Source organism: Pieris rapae, chromosome 1 (genome assembly GCF_905147795.1).
Source record: "Pieris rapae chromosome 1, ilPieRapa1.1, whole genome shotgun sequence".
NCBI classification, from domain to species: domain Eukaryota; kingdom Metazoa; phylum Arthropoda; class Insecta; order Lepidoptera; family Pieridae; genus Pieris; species Pieris rapae.
The window spans coordinates 540,628-565,636 of NC_059509.1; the positions used below are offsets into that span (position 1 = coordinate 540,628).

General features: G+C 33.3%; 1 protein-coding gene across 5 annotated transcripts in view; it reads left to right on the forward strand.

Annotated features, from left to right (window-relative positions):
• The window catches only part of LOC110995781 (protein dead ringer), a 105,865-nt gene that overhangs the window by 36,598 nt on the left and 44,258 nt on the right, over positions 1-25,009 (forward strand). For 4 of the 5 annotated variants that reach the window (XM_045634777.1, XM_045634796.1, XM_045634783.1 and 1 more), the window contains exons 2-3: positions 2,665-2,889; positions 3,372-3,635. In XM_045634777.1, the coding sequence (XP_045490733.1) occupies positions 2,665-2,889; positions 3,372-3,635 (489 nt within the window). The remainder of the gene's footprint in view (positions 1-2,664; positions 2,890-3,371; positions 3,636-25,009) is intronic. The other variant, XM_045634788.1, reaches the window with a different exon arrangement.

Genomic DNA, 25,009 nt, shown 5'->3' on the forward strand with positions numbered 1-25,009 from the left:
GCGGGCGGGCTCCTTCCTCCGATACACTGCCACAATATAGCTTTTATATAAATAGTACTTGTGTTCTTTGCTTCTAAGTGTTTTAAATTATTATTAAAATGAAGATTTGCAAAAAGGAGCTGTTGCCTACTTCTTAATATAGATATACAAAAGAGAATCATCAATCAGAAAATTGTACTGGATGGGCTGCGGAAAATTCATTCACAAATATATATATATATATTTTTGTAAAATAATAAATGACTTTGATTTCGTTCCATTTGAACTAGATTAGGTCGTGAGGTTTAAATGCACAGGCAATGAAAGATTCAAGTTGGCGTCTGGTTACGAACTATTGCTATTTAAAAATTAAGAAATAGAAAATTAAAACACATTTAAAAGTTTAGTCTCCGTTGCAATGTCAAGGCTGGCAGCATTTCTTAGCTGTATGGGGATACTTACAACGTCTCTGATAAGATGTTTCGGTATATTTTTATATGTTACTTATATTATATTAAGTAGTCGTTAAACGCGAGAAATTCTTTTGAAATAGTTTATATAAAGCGTAAAGTGAATCGCTTATATAAACTATTTAAAAAGAGAATCGTTTCGATAAAGAAACTACGCCGGGGATAATTTGGCAAGTAATTTTATTATATAACAAAAATCCGTTTAAAGAAATAAAACCATATTGAATACAGCGAAGTAAATTGTACCAGTTGCAATCTTGTTGCAAGCTCGAAATGCATTATATTATAATTCGTGTTGCGCAGGAGTTTACCACAAGTGAAATAACTCTGTAATGAGAGCCTTCAGGTGTTCTCGTGGTTACCATATGCCGTACTTATCTTCAAAATTCGTCCACCGAGCGTTGATTGGATTGGCAGATGGACCAATGATGTCAACGTTCTTTTCTATCCTTAAATTGTTATGATTTAGCCACTATTGACTATGGCTAACATATGATTTAATATTTAAATATACAATTTAGCAGAAATAATCGCACTTACATTGTATGCACTGCAATGTAATTTCTTAATCGAATAGAAACAATTAAAGTTTGATTACAATTCCAGAGATTAAATTGTTTACATTTAATTACCGGTACACGAACTAGTAATACAATAAATTCATTTACAATGTAAATATTATTAATATAATTCAAGGAAATCTTAATTTATAAGTAAATTCAATTTCCGCATGTATAAACACCAAATTGCATTCTAGATATGTTACAATCTATTATTTATCCTTTAAATATAATTATGACGACTACAAAAAATAATAAAAAACTAACTTTTAACAACAATTTTTAGTTTTTATTGTATTGTATTTGTTTTTGCTTGTACTAGGAGACAATGCACATAGAGAAGGCCTTTTGAATTTTTGTAGCTCACTTCTATACAAATTAAATAAATTAACTTCCATCGTTTGCTTATGTCCTAGTATAGTTTTAAGTTCGGCCGATGGGGCGTTGGGCTAATTTCTTACTTAACAACGGAGCCGAACTGGCAAAATTCCCTTATACCTGAAATAAATCAGTTACGCTTCAACCATTTTAGTTCTGTGCCTCAGATTTATGATCTGTTTCATGATCATTTGTCAATCTAATAGGCAAGCAAGGCAGCCTCCTGTGCCTGACACACGTTGCGACTTTTTGTGTCTAAGGCAAGCCGGTTTTCTTTACCGAACAAGTGTTTGTTAAAATGCGCGAATCCCAAAGTGGTGCACAGCATGGGATGTAACCTACGACCTCAGGGATGAGGTCGCACGGTAAAGCCTTTAGATCAACACTCCTAATACTCGAATAAAGTCTTTAAATATTTTTACAAACCAAAGCAAAACCCTAATGGGCTCTTTAATAGTAACAATTTGAATATATATTTTTAGCGATACCTGACGCCTCCCACCATTTATTAATAATTACGATACACCTGTCAATGTCATTAAACGACATTTCTTGTCATTATATTAAAATAAGCCCACAATTTACAATGTTCTATGTTAAAATTAAAGAATATAGCTGGGTTGTTTTGTCGTCTACAAAGTAAATTGACCGGTTATATATTTATGGACGACGCGTAGTTTTTTGCTAGTTTTATCTGAACTAATTACTAAAATTAGGCTGACACATATTCAATATATATGATACATACGTGTATATACTACATATACTACTATAATCGGACAATTACTACCAAGCAAAAAATATTTTTATTGGTAGTAATTCACCCATTTTTAAAACCTCTTAGTGAGATTTTTGCCTCCTTTTATATGTCTTAGTAAGTTCAACCTACATAGTAATAATAATAATAATAAGCCTTTATTTTTCCTTATCCTATTTACCTAAACAAAATAAAATAGATATAAATACAATTTTAACTAAAATGCGGCCCCTGTCCGGGAGAAGGCCTACTCCAACTTTTTCCACCCTAATTTATTGTGTGCCATCGTCTTCCAATTTTTTTCAGCTACCCGCTCGATATAATATTATTGATATGTAAATACCCTAAACATGCTCCTTTTATATCAAATACTTTATATTTGCATTCCTCTGGTACATCACAGTATGATTAAATATATTATTTTTAGTTTGGTAGTAGGATAATTATTAATTTTGGTGTATATTAATAATATAAGAATTTATTTTCTAAATAATTTTGCTTATGATAGCATATTTTACAGTCAGCCCGGTCGGAGGGAGAGTCGTCCGGTGAGCAATCCTGCGAGAGCTCCGACGAGGGTGTAGGCAGAGACGCCCCCACCATCCAACAACATCCACAACATCAGCCCATGCCTCATCCGCACCAGCACAACTTGACACACCACGCCATGAATCATCAGCAAATAAATATTAACCATCAGCTTCAGCGGAACTCACCCAGACCCATGGAGAGGGAGGTGATCAAGGTGAATAACTTCTACCAGCGTAGATATTTATTTATTTATTTATTTAATTATAAGTAATCGAATAGCTTACTTAATACATATTATTATACAAAATACTAAAACAATACACAAAGCCAAAGCAGATTAACAAATTATATATAAAAAACAGAAAACAAGCATGAAAAGACAAAGAAAAACAAAAGAATAAAATTAAAAAAACAGCAATAATAGATATAATATTATTATTCTAATTATAATTCTTATTCACCTCTGACCTCCTGAAAATGTTATAAATTTACGAGTATTCAAGTTAACGTCCCAAGAAATATACAATTAAACCAATAAAGTCAAATACATTTCATTGAAATAGTTGTATGTTATGAATGTTTAAGTAGCAACATAATATGATATTACTTTTTTCGAAATCATACTAATAAAACTACAATGTTCTTCAACGAGACTCAAAATAAACTTTCACTTCTTAGTTAACACTTTATTTGCAGGTCCGGGATGACTTCGAATCCCTGAAGACATCACTACACCCACACCTCTCTTCTCTCGCATCTCTGGCCCAAGGCGCCCCCCTTTCGACACCTAGCGTGTTCGCCATGGCAGGTGGGGGTCCCGGGGGCTTCTATGCTCCCCCGGCGTTCCTCGCCCCAGCGCCCCCTCCACCGGCTCCGCCGGCAGGGTCTGCCTCGTCCTCCTCTTCCGAGGGCAGCGCCGCAGGGTGGAGCTTTGAAGAGCAATACAAGCAGGTCCGTCAGGTAAGTCATAGTTATTGATTCGTTGTACCTGTGTGCATTATATGGAAGAGTTTTAGTAGTTCTGGCGGTCTTTTAATCATAATTAGTATTTGTATAAAAAAATCTTTGATAAATTTGTCGTATACAACTTCTTAAAACAGCTTCAAATGTTTTCATCTACATATTTTCATCTCTCAGAAATGCTGCACACTGCAATAATGTGGTGGCGCAAGCCCTTTATTTACCACTTTTTTTATTTTTTTTATTTCACTTAACAGAAATTTAAAAAAAAATATTTGTAGATACAAATTTTTGGCTTTAATCTGATGTCAAACGCCACTTAGAGTTATGTAATTTACTGGAAACTCATCATTTACATCATTCATGTTTTTTAATTCCATTAAGTGGCCATACTTGGGGTACAAGTCATAAGAAATCGTAAAGAACGACAGAGAAAAATAACCAACTCTGTACATAAACGAACCTTTGAAAAAATCGTTTCATATAAACATAGTAAAACACGGCCAACACAAAAGCCGACATAATTTGCATAATCGATTTTATGACAAGCGATAAGTCAGTATATAGTAAACATTTACCCCAATAACATAATCACTGTACGAGTTCAACCCTTCATAACTGTTGAATAAGTTATCCTTTCGCGTTGACGCGATTCTTTTGTTATATTTCATTGAAGGGGTCATGGGTGGGGACTTGAACAATTCGTTTTGTTAAAGACCATGTGGGCAATTTTAAATAGTTTCGCGATACAATCCATCTTTTTGAGTTGTTGTTTTAAACGTCACGAAGATCTGCAGCATTTTTGTTGAAGAAAAGGGAGAGAGAGTTCGAGACCGATTGAGAGAGAGTGAGAAAGGGAAATTAAGAAAATATACACGCTAATGGTTGATGTAGTAGAACTTAAGATGGAAGTTCTGTATCTGAATCAGAATTAAATGTCTATTGTCTATTACGCTAGCTTTCACCTGCGGCTTTGCCCGCTAATAAAATTTTTGACATTTCAGTAAATTTACATTAAACCTTACAAAGGAATCACCCTATTTATTCGTGAGATCTGTACAAGAACCCGTTCGGGTTATTTTTGGGGTTTATTTCGTTCATACATACTTGTATAGTTAATTTTGTACTCAGTCTTGGAAAAATTACTACAACAATTACAAAGCGGGCTATCGACAAGCGCCGAACTCGTAATTTTCGTGTCAGCCAATGCACCAGATGGCTTGTATAGAGTTAATTAAAAATTACACCTCTTACCTGTTAAAAGGCAGTCTCAACAATACATGAATATATTTTTAACTCTCAATAAAATACTGTTCATAAATAATTAAATTTATCCAATAGGTCCTTATACATGAAGAAAACGTTTACGTCTATTCAGCCGGTTTTTACTTTAAAAAGAGTTCAATTTATGTTATTAAATTCAACATCCTTGTATAATTGAGGAGTTGCTTATGAGCATTCTGATAAACGTATTTTTCTTGTAACAGTGTTGCAAGCGTATTTCAAACAAGTATTAAATTCTAGAAATTCTGTGTAAATGTCTTAAATTGTTTTTACATTTTTGTCCTTGACCCCAAACCCCAAAAATATAATTTCAGTATTCAACCGTATTCGTTAGGTCGTAGCATAAGCGTAGCTCACGAGTACTCGCAAGTTGTCCATACATTTTATACAATGTATTGAACAAAGACTTAATAATTACGTGCCTGAACCCAACTTACGGACAATAGAGTCGTATATTGAGGTAATTGCATCATTCTATATATAATTGTGATTATATACTAATTACGAAGGCCACAGCCGAAGGTTCCAAAAAAAACCAAATGTTTTAAACTTATTTATTAAAATAAAAAAATTACAATTAAAATTATAATTAAAATTACAGCTAGTCAATCCGAAGTGAGGAAATTGAATGCTACATTATATAAAATAATAAAAGACACAAAGAGGCTATATTGATTACAAAGCACAACGTGAGGCACGTGTAGTTCTTATTATAAATTGCGACATAGCGATACTGCTGACATCGTGTAACCTCACGGACGTGTAATACTTAATAAATAATAAGTTGAAGTGCATATTCCATGGTATGGGACTTCGTAACACCTCCCTCCTAAAATCAGCGACTATTCGAGAACTTTGTTTGAGAGAGTAGCTGATGAAATGTGTCCGGGATTCACTTTAACTAGACTGGGGTCTTCAGGAACTTGTTCTCTTCCAGGATGTCCTTTTGTTTCAGATTTAATTCCCATTCGTCTATATGTTATGATACCAACTAATGTAATCGTAATCACCAATACTATATATAGAGGTATTGTAGTATGATATAAACTTATATCCTCATATTGGTTTAAATGTACCGGAGGCTGCATAGACATCTTCGTGTTAAGACTGTGGAAAGTGTTCAGGTCTACAGATGCCAGATTTAATATTGGTTGTTCACTATACTTGGATTCAATGTGTTGTGGTATTTCCAATATCTTCACAATATGACCTTTTATACGATTATTCACATTAGTAATGGTAAATCCTGGTGCCTTGAGGTAACAATTAAGTGGAATGGTTGCTACATAACTGCCTTGTAGTGTCCTATATTGTTCTTGTCCACAGAATAATTTAACTTTCGTTAAGGTTGGAAAACTCATTGTATAATGCTTGTCATCGAGTTGTTCTAAAGCCTCATTTAGCAGGACAACTGAAGTTAAGGGGCAGGACTGATTGAGTTCCTGATGGGTAATCAACTGCTGGATACAATCATGTTTATCCTTCTTATAATCTGGCTTTGAGGTGCAAAGAAACCACGAATTCAACTTCGGACATTCTGTCTCTATGTACCTAGAGTCTTTTCCAGAAATTGCCAAAAATGGAGAGATGGGAATAAGGACTTTATGGTTTTTATTCGGGACAACAATTAATTTATAAAGGTCATAGGTATAGGATACAATAATTGGAACTTTTATTACTATTACAACTTGCCTCTCTGAGTAAAAATATCCTAACTTAATTATTCCATAAAACTGTCTAAATTCTACGTCAAGGACTTTATCACTAGAGTATAAAATCCTAAGTTTACCTATCATTACTTTAACATTATTTAAACTAACACGGCTGTTAATTTTCGTTTCTAACTTATGTTCATTATCGCATAATCTAGGTTACCAGAAATGCTTTTAATAATGGAACTTAGACCGTCAATGAGTTCCCTTTTGCGACGTACTGACTCAAACATACTAAGTTCGTTTGAAATTACAGCTATTTTATTATTAAGCTGTCTCAAATGAGGATCAAATAGAGAAAGCGTCAACCATAGTAGTATCCTGTAACAAAGTGGGATGTTTAGAACTTCGCTTAAGGCGTGATTTTGCAACGGGACCACGCTTCTTTTTTGTATATATATGAATGGGAAGATCCGCGAGCACTGTGTCTTGCGTATAGCGTGGTGCTAATTTCTGTCGGGCTGCCATGGGATTACGTATGAAAACTTGTTGGTCTGGGGTATAGTCTTTTTCAGGTTCTCTGTCTTTATTTCGGTTTTCAGTCAATTGAGTCCTGTCATGTAAGGAGGTTTCGTTAATAATTTCATATACTTGAGTCATTCGTCTTTTATGGTCCTGAGAATACTGTTGTAATAAATGTTCGGTTAAGTCTATGTCTACAGGGTCACGAGGGTCAAAATGTCCTGTAATTAGGTCTAATGGCCTACATTTCGTGAAACTGTGAATAGAACTATTATAGGCTAAAATGGCATATGGCATAAGATTAATTGCCGGTTCGTTTGGTTTCTCTAATTTTAATATTCTTAGATGTTCAAGGATAGTTGAGTGGAATCTCTCAACGATTCCATTGTCATTCGGAGAATGAGCTAGAACCTTATGATGCTGAATTTTGTGAAGACGAACAAATTCTAAAAATATTTGATTAGTAAATTCAGTACCTTGATCCGTAACTACAGTTAACATCATACCATGATGGGTGCAAAATATAAGAAGAGCTTGAACTACACTTAAAGCTGTGCTATCTCTCAAGTGATAAGCTTGTGCATATTTGGAAAACGCATCAACTATTGTAAGATATTTCTCTGACTGAACTGTGAAAAGATCGAGATGAACTGTCTGAAAGGGTTTAGAAGGGGGTGGAACTATACAAAACCTCTGTTTAATTGGACACCTATCATATTTGGCTTGACCGCAAATATTACACTCGTTAATATATCTTGAAATGCTATCCTTCATTTTAGGCCAATAATACCTGGAAGATAATGCTAAGTAACATTCTGTAATACCACGATGATTTGTTTTACCTTCATGGTATTTTTGTATAATTTCCTGTTGACGTAAATAGTCCTTAACATTTTCTAATTCTGTTTTCGTTAAAATAAGATTCATTGCGGAATTTTTAAAATTACTTTGTATTATGGGGATTATTTTATACATAGCTAATGGGGGTTGGATTAAGATTCCTGTCTTGACCTTGGGGTTTACATATTCCTTAACTGCATTAATAACGTCATTGTCAATATTAGTCTCAGTAATTTGTATAGTCGTTTTTGTATGTGTCTCAAAAGGTTTCGTTACAGTTGGTCGCTTTTTAATGTCACCTACGAGGACAAAACATATCTGTCTTGTAAATTTATTTAACGGTTCGTCAGATATAGGAACTTCAAGAATTGGGTTTTCGTCACTGGTATGAACTGTTTCAGTGGCAGAATCAGACTGTGATGGAGGTCTTTTAGATGTATTTACTATGATGGAACTCACGTCCTCGTTGTGAATTTCGACGCGAGATAAAGCATCGGCATTGGTATTCTTTTTGCCCTGCTTGTATTCGGTGGTAAAATTATATTCACTTAATTTAAGTCTCCAACGCGTTAACCTAGAACCTGGTTCCTTAAGATTCATAACCCATTGAAGTGGTCTATGATCTGTGACAATCTTAAATTTTCTGCCAAATAAATACGGTCTAAAATATTTAGTAGCCCACACTATTGCTAAAAGTTCTTTTTCTATTGTACTATAATTAATTTCACTCGAATTAAGTGTCCTTGATGCATATGCTATGGGTTTGTCACTACCTATAGTTCCTTGAGAAAGTATAGCGCCAATAGCGAAATTAGATGCATCAGTCGTAAGAATAAAATCTTTATTAAAATCAGGATACTGCAAGATAGGATCATTTATCAATAATAACTTACATTTTTCAAAGCAATTAATGTAATTTGAATCGTTAAACGTTATTTTAGATCCCTTTTTAAGACACTGCGTCATAGGTTTTGTTATACGAGCAAAATCTGGAATAAATTTTCTATAATAACCGACTAAACCAAGGAAACGCTTTATTTCAGTGGCGGTTTTAGGCAAAGGAAATTTTTTTATTGCTTCTATCTTGTCAGGATTCGGTTTAATACCGTCTTTACTAATTATATGCCCTAAATATGAAGTTTCAAGCTTTAAAAATTCGGATTTATCCATTTGTATCTTGAAATTTGATTCCCTTAATCTTTTAAAAACTTTTTCTAAATTTACCATATGTTCCTGTAATGAAACACTAAAAACTATTATGTCATCGAGGTAAACTAGACATATAACATTTTGAAGGTCTCTAAGAACATTATCCATAACCCTCTGAAAAGTTGAAGGGCTATTCTTTAAACCCATGGGCATTCTTAAAAATTCAAAGTGCCCATGTTCTACGTTAAAAGCTGTCTTATGAATATCTTGAGGGTCCATTTCGACCTGGTAAAAGCCACTTGCCAAATCTAACGTAGTGAAATAATGGCAGTTACCTAACTTATCTAAAACGTCATTAATATTCGGTATGGGATACTTATCATCTATAGTTTTTTCATTTACTTTTCTAAAATCTATTACTAGTCTCCACTTCTGTTTCCCAGAAGCATCAGCCTTTTTGGGTACAATCCAAATAGGAGAGCTCCAGGCTGAGTCCGAAGGTCGAATTATACCTTGCTCTAACATCTTGCCAATTTGATCTCTAACCTCTTGTCTGTGTACATATGGATAACGATAACTCTTTGTATAAACTGGTACTTCGTCAATAGTTTTAATACGATGTTTAATTTTATTCGTGAAGGTAAGTGGTTCACCTTCAATATAAAATACGTCTGCATAACGAGAACAAAGTGATACTAAATTTACTTTTTCTTCAGGATTGAGATGGTCTGTACGAAGACGAGAGATAACATCATCAACACGATTAGGCTTAAGACAATCATAGCTTTCAACATTAAATATTTCAGCATGTGCGGCATGATCAAAGGAAAGTATTATATCATTATCCGTTGGATTTTCAACTTCTAAATAACCACGATTATTTTTGACAGATGTAATGCATTCATGAATAATACAATTACAGATAACTTGTTCTTGAACTAAAACATCACCATCTAGCGTATCAATTGGAACTCTTATTAATTTAGTACTATTAGCAGGTATTATATCTTCATACAAATTACAATTTCTTGAGTTATACATATGAATCGGATTCGAACCAAATTTAGTTACTAATAACTTATCTTTAAGATCAATTTTAGACTCCCATTTAGTGAGTAAATCGAGTCCAATCAAACCATCGAAATAATTATGAAATTTATATAAAAATAATTTAATATCTTCATTATTATTTAATTCCGAAAAACAAGGTAAGGTAATAGAATAGTTATTCCTAGTGGTTGCATGGACATTAGTCACCTCGAATGGATCAAATGTCAAAGGTATGTCTGAAAAATAATTACTTACTGCTTCGGGGCTAATAAAAGATTGATTAGCACCGGTATCAATTAATAACTTAAGTGGTGGATTGTAAATTTGAATATACGGTAATTGTCGTTGAATATGCAAATTGATTTCTATTTTGGCTTTTCTAACTTGACCGTTTTTTGAAAATCCTGATCTGAAGTTGAACTCTCTTGTGGCTCTTCAACAGTAGGAGGTAAATAGTCATTAGCGTCTTGATACTGTTCATAAGTCATGTCATAAACAGGCTCTGAATAATAATATTCCTGATAATATGGGTCATAGTAATAGTCATGTTCATAAAAGTCATAGTCGTTTTGGTCATATAATTCGTTAAAATTAACATCCTTAAATTTAAAATAATTAGAAGGTGGTGGATTACCATGTCTAGACCAATCATGCCCGGTAAAAACGGGTTTAGGTTGAGAGGTCTTAGTAACATAATGACTTACACCACTCATCGGTTGTGGACCATTATTAATTGGTCTCTGTTGAGGTAATCTGAATACATTGCTCTGAGGACGATAATTAGGTGGAGGAGCACCGAACATCTGCTGAGTTCTAGTAGGACCACGAGGCAACTGTGGTTTCATAACTGGCATAGGCATAGGCCTATTAGGTTGCGGGATCAAAAATCTAGAGGGGCCTGGCTTAAAATTAGGTACAAAATTAAAGTTACGCTGAGAATTATGGCTGTTAGGAGGATTATTATCACTATTATATAATTTTCTATCTGTACAACTCTGGTTGCGTTGTTGGATGTATAACGTATTTTGTTCCTCATGTACAAACTCGAGAGCTTTCTCTATTGACTCCGGCCGCATGCATCTTATTCGAGATCCTAGTGGATCACGAAGGCCACGCAAATAGGCTTGAAGAGTCAGTTTTCTATATAACTCTCTCTTTGCTTCAATGGTACTTTGAACGGAATCGTGCAAGCTAACATAGGTCATTATAATACTGAAAAGATTCTGACAACGCTCATAAAACTCTTGAGGCGTCCCCGAATCTTGACTTATAAGAGACAGATCGTTATATAAAGAGGTCTCATCACGGTGGTCTGCAAAATTATTTATTAAAGAATTACGTATGCTGATCCAATTTTCGGAAATTCCATTTGAGTTTAAAGTCCGCGCAGCAGGTCCAGTAACCTTATTGAGAATACCATTAATAAGTGCTAAATTACTTAATTCATAACCCGGTTCCGCTGTTATAAATTTCGCCACTAATTGATCACATAAATTAATAAACCTTGTAAGAACATTAGGGTTACCATCAAACTCGGGAACTAAACGTAAAGCCTTGAATATGTTGTCAACTAAAAGCTCCGACATATTTCCTGTTAAATTTCTACCTATATCAAATTCTAAATTTCTACGTATAATACCTAACCTAGGGGTCCGCGATTCTCTAGGATGGAAAATCTTGGTATAGGATTATAAAAAAAACTTAAAGGATAATTTGGCAAGTCTAGATAAAAACTAGGTACTCACCACATCTGGTTTCTTTGATAAATCGATGTCTTGATTTCCCTCTGGCTGCAGGCTCTTGTAGGTTTCCGAATTTGCCCGGTCCGCGATCGATTCACTGACTTTACGAACAAATCCTACCGACTGCGCCAATTACGAAGGCCACAGCCGAAGGTTCCAAAAAAAACCAAATGTTTTAAACTTATTTATTAAAATAAAAAAATTACAATTAAAATTATAATTAAAATTACAGCTAGTCAATCCGAAGTGAGGAAATTGAATGCTACATTATATAAAATAATAAAAGACACAAAGAGGCTATATTGATTACAAAGCACAACGTGAGGCACGTGTAGTTCTTATTATAAATTGCGACATAGCGATACTGCTGACATCGTGTAACCTCACGGACGTGTAATACTTAATAAATAATAAGTTGAAGTGCATATTCCATGGTATGGGACTTCGTAACATACTGTTGTGTACAACTTTTTGTTTAATAATAATAATTAAAACAATCCTTGGCGCTACAACCTTTTATTAGGTCTGGGCCTAAGATTTATATGTTTCATGATCTTTGGTCACAATAGACATGTAGGTGATCAGCCTTCTGTGTCTGACAAACGCTGTCGACTTTTTGGGTCAAAGCAAGCGGGTTTCCAAACTATGTTTTTTTGGATTACTATCTGATGTCTGCCCTTGTCCGGGAGAGGGTCACTTCATTTCACCCTGTTTTATTTTTTTCCGTCATAATCCAACTCCAACTTCAAGCTACCCTTTCAATCTGTTTTGAGTCTGTTTCATGTGAACAACCTGTATATGAAGAAAAAGAAAGATAATGGATAGATTTGAATTTATTACAATAATTTCTTACACTAAAGAAAACTTATGGAGCATATCTAAAGTCAGAACAAAGTATCATTCAACATTATTGAAATAATGCAATCACGTAAAACTGACATATTTTGTTGCGCGCACGCCGATCGAACATTCCTCATTGGCGAACACTCTGGGGGGCGCAGTACTTTATTGGCTACACGTTTGATTTATATAATTTATCCTGTGTATTTTGTCATCAATTTGATGCAAAACTATGCGGATTTATTGTCAGTTATAAACAATCCTCACAGTTTAAAACAAAGAGTGTCTGTATTTGAACGAGATAACTTTAAAACTTAGTATTGGAAGCAGATAAAAATTTCCACCATTTAATTCATTTTTACACTATTCACTTTGAGAGTTATAATATAATGTATTAGGTAGAAACATATTAGAACTTTAGATAGCAATTCTTTCGCATAACGTAAACACAGATTTTTTTTATTTATATTATCATCAGCACGTATAAACTGTGTAAACAGTACAGTCTTACAATCTTAGTAATAATTAATTTACAAAAAAGCTTCACTTCTGAAATTCTATTTTAGAGGTTGAGTTTATTTTAACGTGTCCTACCATGGATGAAAGCGCTAAATAAAAAACAACGTAATCTTTAGTCACATTTATACGTCCATTAGATTCGCCTTAAGTGGGCGAGGTAAAAAAATGTTAACTGGCACCAAGCGATTAGCCAAGTGAGCCATCGAGCTGGTATTCGAGTGCTGCGTCTAGACGCTTTATCTGTTCCAATAAAGGAATTTGTGAGTTACACTTGAAATTTACTGGAAATTGCTTAAATTTATTTTATTAAAAAATCCAGACCTCAATAGGAAACACATAGAAATCTTTTAATTAGTAACTATATTTTTATAACATGATTAAGTTTTGATCTCTAAATTATTATTCTTATTTGGGTGATTACGTATACGAACTTTTTAAAATAATGCCTTTTGCATATTTTTTTTCAAGTTTGTAGGTATTATAGCACTCTTGTTGTATATATTATAGACAACAAGAAACAGTTATACTAAACATGCAGCTAATTAAATAAATATAATCAATAATAAAATAGTATCTATTTCGGCTGTGATGTGTGATAGGAAAGTAATATATGTGATGATATGTGGGTTGTTCTCATCATGCAAGTATGGGGTATGGATATTCTTAATACTTTTGCATTTTCCGCGATAGCTTAAACAAGTCAAGGCTTAAATAGTGTTCTTGTAAAACTAAGCTTTTTGCATAATTGGTGTTGATGTGAGAAACATGAAACAAAGCATGACTACGAGTCTAGTAAGAAAGAATTTTTGAAGACTAGTGTGTTTAGTCGTTACATAAAAAATTTATAATACATATTTGTATAGATTAACAGTGACATAATATCTCCGAAACGAACAAACAAATTAGTTAAACATTAAAAAGCATTCGAGACTTCCGTACCTAATTAAGGTGTGTTTTGAGTCATTATATATTTTTTTACGATTTAGATGCGACTATTATCGTTAAATAGACGATTTGTCGCAATTAGCCTTAAAAAGTACATAAATTACGATTAGTTTTATCGAACACTTAACGTCAGCATTCCTTTTACTATTTCGAATTGATTTTAAAACGCTTTCTTGATTGTCCTTGGACTTTTGGTGTTTGACAATGTTTAAAGGTCAATAATAAAAAACTATAACTTCCCAACATAGCCGACGCTTACCCTGAATTGTGACCCCTTTGTATACATTGATTCAGGCGATACAATTCCCATCGTTGTAGCGTTAAACGGAAAATATTTGAATTGTAATAGAATTTATCTCGTTTTATTGAACATTGCTAATTTATAATACACATATTAAATTTAAAAATTAAAATCCATCCAGCAAAAATCACCTGCATTATGAGCATACGATCACTTACATAGCTACTCTCACTTTAACACCATCACACAACACAGCCAAATTATGTATTTCTTAGTTAATTATTTAAAAAAGTTATTGTTTTTATCTTCCCTTACGTAAAGGTTTAAACTTTGTAGGTTATTAATTTCGCTTAAGTTGTTGTTTGTTATTGTATATAATTTTTGTTAATTGATTACGAAATAAATAAATAAAATGAATTTGAGATAATATGCAATTTGTCACAAGCATTCCGCCCCCCGTGCTATCTCACAAAAATAGATCAACAGATGTTGTGCATCGCATTCGTAGCGTAGATGTCCATGCAAATAAGAGCCTTTTAAATTATTAAGTTATATCACAGCGGAATTAAAATATATTTCAAGAACAATAATGTCGCAATACGTCATTCACTTTTCTAAACTGTAATGATTTTGTCTTTTAATACGAAGTTTCAACACAAATTATTTTGTTAGATCGTCCCTGGGACGAAAGAATGACCTTGAAAGAAAGACTATACTCATCCCTCAAAGGCTGGGAACATACTCACTAAAATGGGTGTCCAAGGGCTGCGATGATAGCCCTCTTTGGGCGTGTCGTCCGTTTGCCTCATTATATAAGAAAACGTTGACACAGAAGTTAGCGTGTTCTCTCTAGCAAAAATCTCTTTAGCCTGATAGAAAAAGAGATAAATGTAAAATCAAAGTAATATAGGGTTTGATAATTTACGCAATAGGTCGGCCGTAAGTGCGTGTCTGCGTCAAAACGCATCCCAAACAGATGCAGCATCTCAATGCACATTACCGTCTCGAGTAACACTATGCAACTATAAATAAAACGCATTGGATTACTCGAATATGGCAACATTGCTGTGAATTTGCGTAATTGGCAACATTGGAGAGTTAGATTTGTAAAGGCCTAAATATAATTGTTTCATAACGCTATTAAATGTATCCGTTGAAGAAGAAAATGTCTAAATTTTTCTATTTTCCTATTTTAACATCATGGTAACAAACACTAGTATTGACGTACTATCATTTGCTCATATTTTAAAAAGGGGAAAATTTGTTTATTGTCTTCTATAGATTAATAGAATTCAAAGAGGTTAATTATTTCAAAGTACCTTTTGTGAACTATGGATAGACTACAGGAGGGTCTTTCCTGAGAGTTTCATTCTGCTATCCTATTCAGTAAGAGAGTTTCCCGACCTGCAATTGTTAGAAGTAAGAGTTTACTCTTCTCTCAAAAGCCGGAAAAGCACTCAAAACATGGGTGTCCATGAGTTGCGATTACTACACTTTTTGGGTATCCCGTAGGCTCGTTAGCTGTTGTATAAATAAAATCATAATTACTATCGGTCATGAAATAGTAAAGCCTACCAGTACCTATACGGTTTGAAATGTATTAATATATAATAAGAACTCCTAAGAACAAATTTAACTTGAAAAATTAGGTCGAATCGAACACTGAGTTGCGCACATTCTTTTAGAAAGTCTCAAAAATGTATGTAATTCGCGCGCAAATTAAATGACAATCAATTGAATGACACTCCTTCGTGTATTAGATCATGTTTGCGACGCGTGCCTCTCGGTTTCACTTAGGTAAGGGTGGAGGGAGTGATCTTTAAATAACTCGCACGGGACATGGGAGCATCTGTGGGGTATAAATAGGACCCTCAGTAGTATCAAGGACGGCTACCATTGTTACTCAATCGAAAAATCAAAGAGTATGTATCATATACAATCAAGGATTAAAATAATTAACAAAACATTGAAAGATATTCTTACTAGAGTTTTAATACGAAATAAAAACTAAAACTAACAAAATAGATCAAATATTTTTTGACAAATGACACAAAATTACTTATAAGAATTTAAATTATGCAACATAATTGTACAAAGAGGTAATAATCTTATTTAACTTGCATTTGCTTTGCATCGATTAACAATTACGACAATTACGATCTATTTTGCTTATAATTTCGTTGAATTTAAAACAGGACATAAAGCTAACCTTTATTGGTTCATAATTAAAATATCGCATTAAACGCGACCTGTATATATATAGTAGTACTACAATATATTATTATAGGATAGTAGAACAGCTTAATATTTTATATACAAAGAAATCAAATTCGAAAAAATCTCACACAGAAAATTTCACACTAGACGAACTAATTTGCGTCATATATTATATATTAATTTGAATATGTTATAATATATTTTAATAATGTAGTGATAAAATAATGTAGTATGACTCATAATGTATGTAACTTCTATGTTACTTGTCCTTGTAAGACAAATTTGCACACAATTGTGTGTGGCGATTCCTATTTATTTTGTTTATACAACCTTTATCAAACGGTTAGACATATTTATATATTTAAAAAAATAATAAAGAAAAGTAAGTACTTTATTACACAGGTACAGGTACAGGTACAGGTACAGGTACAGGTACAGGTAACACAGAACAATTGAGCTGATATAACTGAATACAGTGAGATAATGCTGCCAGCGTTAAAGTTGCCAAACATTTAAATTTGTTTCAATTTCCTATTTATTTTTAATTATAAGGTAGATTAAGAATATTTTAAATGCTGCATATTTGTGTGTTGGAAATAAACATTACATGTGTATAAAGAAAGTAATCCAATTATCGAACAGCATAAAATCGAGATTCAGGGAAGGGAACTGAAAAACGACTTCCTCCCAATTGGTAGAAAACATTTGGTCGGCAGTTTTTGCTATTCAATAAAATGTTTATCACCGAAACGCCCGGTGTACACATGTGGCATCTTGAGATTATTTCAAAATCCAGATTGCCACCCCGAGCAAAAAACAAATAAATCTTACAAAAAATCGAAGCGAGATAACATGAATTTACAGTTAGGCATGAGTGCGCTATGGCAATATAGGGTCATGATCATTTCGAATTTTATTATTAACTTAGCGGGATTTTTGTAATATATTTTGGTAAAAGAATTTTAAACAAGATTACCTATATTTTAATGTAATAGGAGGCAAACGCCTTTGGCAATTTGGGGCCCATGGCGTTGCTGGCCTTTCAAAAATTGGTACGCACTTGAAGGACCCTAAATCTAATTGGTTTGGAAATACTTCAGCGGGCAGCTGATTCCACATAGCGGTGGTGGGCGGCAGAAACTGTCTTAGAATACGCTCAATTGTGAAACGACTTATTAAACGTATTTTTTGTATTTTGCCTTGACGTTCGATAATGAAATTTTACTGCTAATGTTAGACCGAAAAACTCCTCTGAACACTCTCCGTACTAAATGCGGTAGAAGATGCAGAATGACCCCACATCTCTACTAGACCAAGCAAATCTGGAACACTATAGAAAAAAAACTTTTAATTTCTTAAGTCCGATTTCTATCAACTTAACTTTAATAAATGTCTTATCAAAATATAATTTGCGTGTTTTGCTTATTCCAAAAGTGTTTTAATGAATGTTTCTAGAGCAAATGCGTGGGGGTGGGTTCGACACGCGGGTTATCATTTCCTGTTCTCAATATAAATTTACAACACTTTTTGCTCACTCGGGGAGGCTGGGGTTTATTATTGGTTATCTGTTTCATAGGGCGGTTTAAGATACTAAGATCTTATTATTGCAGTATTTTGAAGCATATTTTAATATATAAAACATTTTTTTAGTTAATGGTTATTGTAATTGGACGATGTTGTTATAAGCAGTATTGGCCTAGTAGCTTCAGCGTGCGACTATATGCCTGAGGACGTAATTTCGATCCCCGGCTATGCACCAATGGACTTTCTATATGCGCATTTAACATTCGATTTAACGGTGACATCGCGTGTGTCAAGCATAGGAGGCTGATCATCTACTTGCCTATTAGACAAATGATCGTGAAACAGATACAGATTTTTTTTAGGTCAGGACCTAAAATGGATGGAGCGCACTGATTTATTTATTTTACTCAGATTTGCAATTTTATTAATTTTTCCTAGAAGTCCCGTGACAACGAAGGAGGTCAATTGTCGAAGCTTCAGGTGGAAGTGTGAAACGATTCGCTCGATAAAACGCGAAACAATTTCACTGTTTATATGCGTAATTGTTTATTAGGTCGCTTGTCGCGGTGGCTTTGTCGGCCGATGTCGGCGAAAACAATCATTTATTGCCGACACAGCGATTCGATATACTTGCTAGGTTAAACGCTATTTGTTTTATGCAATACCTTCCTTCATATTATGGTGTTATACGATTAGAGTTTATGTGGTATAATATTTAATACATATAACCTTAACAGAGGTTGTTGGCGCCTGGTAGATAGTACCTGTGACCCCAGGGCTGGTGGTTTCCTCGCTCAACCGATAGGTATCGCAATACAGCGAGGAAATGCTGCCAGCGTTAAAAGTGCTCTGCCACAGGGACACAACAAAAATGTTTTAATTATCTATTTATTAATTTTTACAGATGAAATTGCGTTTTGAATGATATTTTTTATAGCCGGTGTTCCTTTACATTTTCCTCATTAATAATAGTTGTAATATTTGCATTGTGAAATTAAATAGATAAATAAAAAGTATGTAAAATGTAAGCATAATTAACTAGTCACGATTCCATTAGCAAATTCTAATTAGTGGAATTGACTGAAATCATGACATGTTATGTAGTTAAAGATACATTGAGTACATAACAAACCTTCTAGAGCTTATCATGTTTTACTTATAAAAATGTTTATATAGTCGTCTTTAAATTGAGGCAAAACTTTTTATAGTGATAATAATGATACATAAATAATATGGTGGTACAATCAAAACTTCGTATATTCTACCACAGATAATGGCAAATTTGTCTGCCATAGTTAAAAGGTAGAATTTTGCATAGTAGTTTTATATACAATTACAATATCTATCATATCATCATAGTAAATTTCTATATTATTTTATAACTATTAGTAGATTGCTGTATTACGTATAAATAACAATTACAATACAGAGTTAACAATACTTTTCTTAGAAATGAATCTCTTAATTCCCCTAAGAGGAAAAACATTTAGCTTATTGATAAGATTTATGTAATCCCTGTACAAAGACAGTATGGTTCCCATAGTAACGACGCTTAAGTCTGCATACACAGAACCCTTAACGCCGTCAAAACAATCACGTCCCCTTTGATCACGGATAATTACGACAATTCAAGGAAATCGCCTAATGAGCTTTACGATAAATACAGATTATAGAACTGCTGAAAAACGTCACACATAAGTCATAATTTTATTTATTTACGAAATTTCACTACATCATTTTATGTCGGAGCAATGACAACTGACACTAACACCATTGCTCATACATTAATAAAGATGAGTAATCAAATCAGCAAATCACAGAACAATTTTGAACTAAATTGACTTTAAGTTATAGAATTATAATGACAATGAGAGCTGACACTAACACATATAGATATATATACAGTACATGTTAAATAGATATTTTGACATGGCAATTATAGTAACAAAAATAAAAAATTACTACTTCAATTTAAGATTTACTTGATTATTTTATTATTTACGGGATTATTAAAGGTTACAGTTTTGACCATTAATTAATTTTTAATAATAATAATTTATTTGTAAGAAAATGGTACGAAAGTGTTAAATCTAAAGTTCGCATATATTACCACACATAATGGCGTGCAAATTTATCTTAAAGGTAGAATAAAAGTTACTAAATCATCACAGTCTTCATACAAATAATCTTCTTCTTGTTAAAGATCATCCTATAGTCTAGGTTTGTCACATTCCCAAATCTGACAGCTTTATGACGCTCGCAAGTGATGCACACGTCATGGCGCGTGCGCTCGATTTGTTTAGACAGCGGCGATCACAAAGCCCAACGTGCGTTTACGACCTTCCCAACTGTCTGGTATTAATCCATTGTTTTATCAATTTCAATAATTTATCTATCCGTGAACGGAACCCGTCCATCGCTATCACATAAAATACAAAAACACGTAGCATTCCTTTAATTTTGACGTTGTAATCTTCGTTCGTCAATTTATTGGTTTGTTGTTATACCCCAAAGTGATTGCTGGAATAATTTTATACATTTCTTTTCTTGTCGGTTATGTATGCTTCTATTCGCGATGTGCAAATCTTTATTACAAAATAAACTACCCTTACTCCAATGCTATTAACATCACATACAAATCAATACATACACATAGAAACACATGATTAAACAATAATAGATTAAAATACTTATAAAGACAATTATTTCTTACAGCATAAGAACTGAAATAAAGCTAACCTTTTGTCAGTTCAAAGGACAATTAAAAACGGGTGTTTATCTATACAGTAAATTAATTTCGCTGATTTTCATGCTCTTTTTCTAGAGTTGTTTTTCCCTAAAAGTACAAATGTCGTTTCCTAACGCTGCCATCAGGCACCATGAGGCATTGGAGCACGGCCGGATTGTTTTCCACATAACAACTTTAACCGATACTCTTGTATTAATTAGTAAAAGTAAACTATTTCAAATTGTTCTGATACATTTCCACTATGCGGACCGGCACACATGATACACGTTTAAAAGAAAAGTGACATACGGTTAGACCTGTCACAAAGAAACATAAAAACCTGTAAACCCAGTGGAAAAGCCTTTAAAGTTTAAACCCTATTCGTGGTATTTCGCAATTTGAATTAGTCGAATATCGCATGCTATCAATCAGATCCGAATGCAGCAATAAAACGTCCGGCCGCGCCACCTAGCGGGGAGGCGTGGTATGGTAATGAAGCCAGTCCATTAACTCTTTACTAGCAGTTTATAGGTGTTTTACAGAGTGCTTTAATTATTGTAAAACTCACTCGAATGACTTATGGTCGATCGCGCTAATGTTTATCCATGCAGTATTACCATTTGCAAAACATTTTTGTAGGGTTCGCAGTAATTTAGTTTCGAAGTTCTTAATATGCCAACGTGCATGTCGCCAGTGCGTGGCCAAACTTTTAAAAATAAGTGACTTCAAAGTGGAATTGGTTAGGAAATACTTCACTGGGCAGCTGGTTCAACATTAGTGGTACATATTATAGTGCCTTAAAAAGCGTTTTTAAATTAACTAGTTATGTAGATGATAAGACTATATTATACTTAGGTAGCGAATTTACCTCTTTTTTATATATCAGGAGGTAAAAAACCTTACCTGATGTTAAATGACAAGTGATGTGATACATTGCCAGATTCGCAAGTGCGTTGCCGTCCTCAAACCTCGATGTCAATTGATAATTTAATTCTTAGTCAATTATACAGTATTTTATAATTTCTACATGGAGGTATCTTATAAAATATAGTAATTTAAAGAGCTCCCCTCAACGGCCACTTGTGTTTAGATAATTGAAAACCCATATGTAATTAAGTTTGGATAATAGAGATGTAACACTCGTCGTTTCGCACGGGGCGAAGATTTATCGATGTTCGATTTTAATTATCACTCAATTGCGAATACACCCCTAACAGACACCCTATCATTGTGTTAAAACCATTGTTAATCAAATTATTTTAACTATATGTTACTTTGTCCCGTGGTAGTTTTAGTGAAAATAATATTATGAATCTTCAAACAACATGCGAGGATGGTAATTCGGGTCTAGAATGCTCCTTTCAAACATTAGAGATCATTTGTGAATGTTTTCTTAATTTTTATAAAAAATAGTATTACAACTTAAATTTTCTCAAAGTTTTCCCAAACCTTTAATGTGCTGTCAAAATTAATAATGTTGAGATTATAAATACATACATGTAAAAAACGCGGGCAATGATAACAGTTGCAAAAAATCTTGATGTAGAAAAATAATTCATCAGTTGCTGCTTTTAAGGGTCTAATTTGTGTAAACGTATTTATGACTAATAAATTCCAGACATGAAAGAGAATGTTAATTACCAAAGTCTTTACCTTTCTTATAGATTACACAGGAATACAAGGATAAGGAGCTTAGTTATCTATTGTCTTTTTGAAATATCCTTTATATGACGAAATAATTACATAAATCTAAAAAACTAGATTTAAGCTGATGTTGCATACATAAATATAATACAGTTGACATAATTAAATTAAAATGTTATTTTCGTTACCTGGAAGTGTCAGCCAATGTGAGAAGAAAATAATAATAATAAATTAGATGATGCAAACACAAGAAGTGCAAATATATAGAAGAAATATGGACAAAACGAATGGAACTAAACAAAGCAATTAGAAAATATTAAAAAAAAGTACATACGTCAAAAATATTAATCTAAGAGATTTCTAGCTCATGTGAAAATTATCAATCTAAGCTAAAAATGACGTACTAATAGATGATTGCTTATAAACTTACTAGTCTTTACGAAATTCTGTGTCTGTAGTTTTAATAACACGTTGTAATTTTAATCTTAACCATAAATATCCAAAAAGCAAATGATTCATAGACAATTGTCTTTATACATGTGGCCAATACCGATCGGTCCATTGTTTCATAATTCGAAAGTTCCCAGAAAACAGTATCTATTCACTTCCTTTCCGATAATACAAGACATTGTTATATTGAAAATATTTAATAATTTGAACCTTTTTTTTGTTAACTATTGTATTTTTATTACCGAATTGTTGATAAATTAGGTTATAAAGAAGTTATTTTTAAAAAGCTTTAACTGTTGGGATTTTATAATTTTAAGAAATTATTACCTGCGATGGGAAAGATCAATTACACTGTAATGACCGACTGTCGTATCCATTTCGTGGGGCATGGGGCAAATATCATTCTGCATCTCAAATTATTTTATTGGGAATCTAGGCCAGGATAACTGGTTCTTATCTATACATCTATTTACCATTGAGGCGGGACAAACTAATTCTCGTTCATATTCCGTGGGGCATGGGGCAGAGTTGTTTCTGCGTCTCAAAATAATTCTATTGAGAATTAAAGTTAAGCCCTGGTGCTTACTACTTCAGAGAGACGGAAAATAAATACAAAATTTCATTCAAAAATATAATAACGGATTTTTTCAAAGAAATTTCCAGAAATTTCAAGGGTATGATGACGTCATCGTTGGACCAAAGCATATTTATGTGGGGCATTCCCCGTGAGCGATGCGCATAAATGAAAAAAAATTGAAAAGTTGAAGTATTAAGAATCTAGTCGTAGTCTATTCCATTATGTTTATTTGTCATTGTCACAAAAAGTCACTCAAGTGTAACGTGGTACGCAATAAGAATTATTAAATTAGAAATAATAAACGATTAAAATTATATTATTTAAAATTCCTGCCCACAAAATTCGTGGAAAAAATATTCCTTAAACATTGGCATCAAAAGCTGTTAACAATTTCAAAGATTTGTGAAATCTTCCCACAGACTAAAATGATTGATTATAACATACTATAACCCTTTAGCAATATTTTGGACCTGTCAAAATATGGCCAATGCCCGTATCAATCTGTGGCCCGTATTGCCACTTTACCCCATTTATAAAGATATCAATAAATACCAAATGCTTACAAATTTTAATTGATTATTTGTGAGACGCAATTTTCTGCCAAATCCAATCGCACCCCAATTTTCTGTGGGATTTTAACGTTAGGCTTGTGGCTCTGATACCAGATTAAGGCGATGGTCACGGATGTTATGGTCTATAATGCGAAGAGATTACAAAAATAATTTAAGTTTCTTATCTCTTAAGAAATAAAGATTATATTTACGAAATAAGTGTTGATATATGTATGCACACAGTTTTCTTTTATCTGCGGAAAATTTTGGGAAATATACAGATAATATATATAAATCTACCAAAAGTATTGTAGGGCCACTGTAGTAGGTAGGTATATTAGTATTATGTTATAATAAGCTGGTCGCCTATTATGTAACCTGATAGCTGATAACGTGATTGTCTTTGCTCCTAATCCATTTTTCGGTATTACTTTATATTCATCGTGAATAATTTAGTTATTGTAGAAACTTTTCAATAATTATCGAGACAAGAGCTAAATTTAAAATCCGAATTCTTGGAATAACCTTGCGCATTGTATCCATACGATTGCTATTTATAATTAATACTTAAAATACGCTCGGGGCATACATCTTATATCCATCAATTATCACTTGAAAAATACATGTTTTTGTTGTCGCAGTAGAGTCTATAATCGCGTGGATTTATTTTGTTTTAATACTATCTAAGTAGCAGGTAGTAATATTAAATTTTGAAGCGATTCCGTCTGGCGACAACCCCTGTGCCGAGCGATTGGGGTGGAGCGGGCCGTCTGGTCAATAGTTCCATCTCGCTCGAACGCACGCATTTTCCTTATCTCCGTCTCACCTATTATTGTCATATCAAGATTTGAATTTCGAACATTGTATTTTGTTTCCAATTTTCAATTTAGTTTATATCG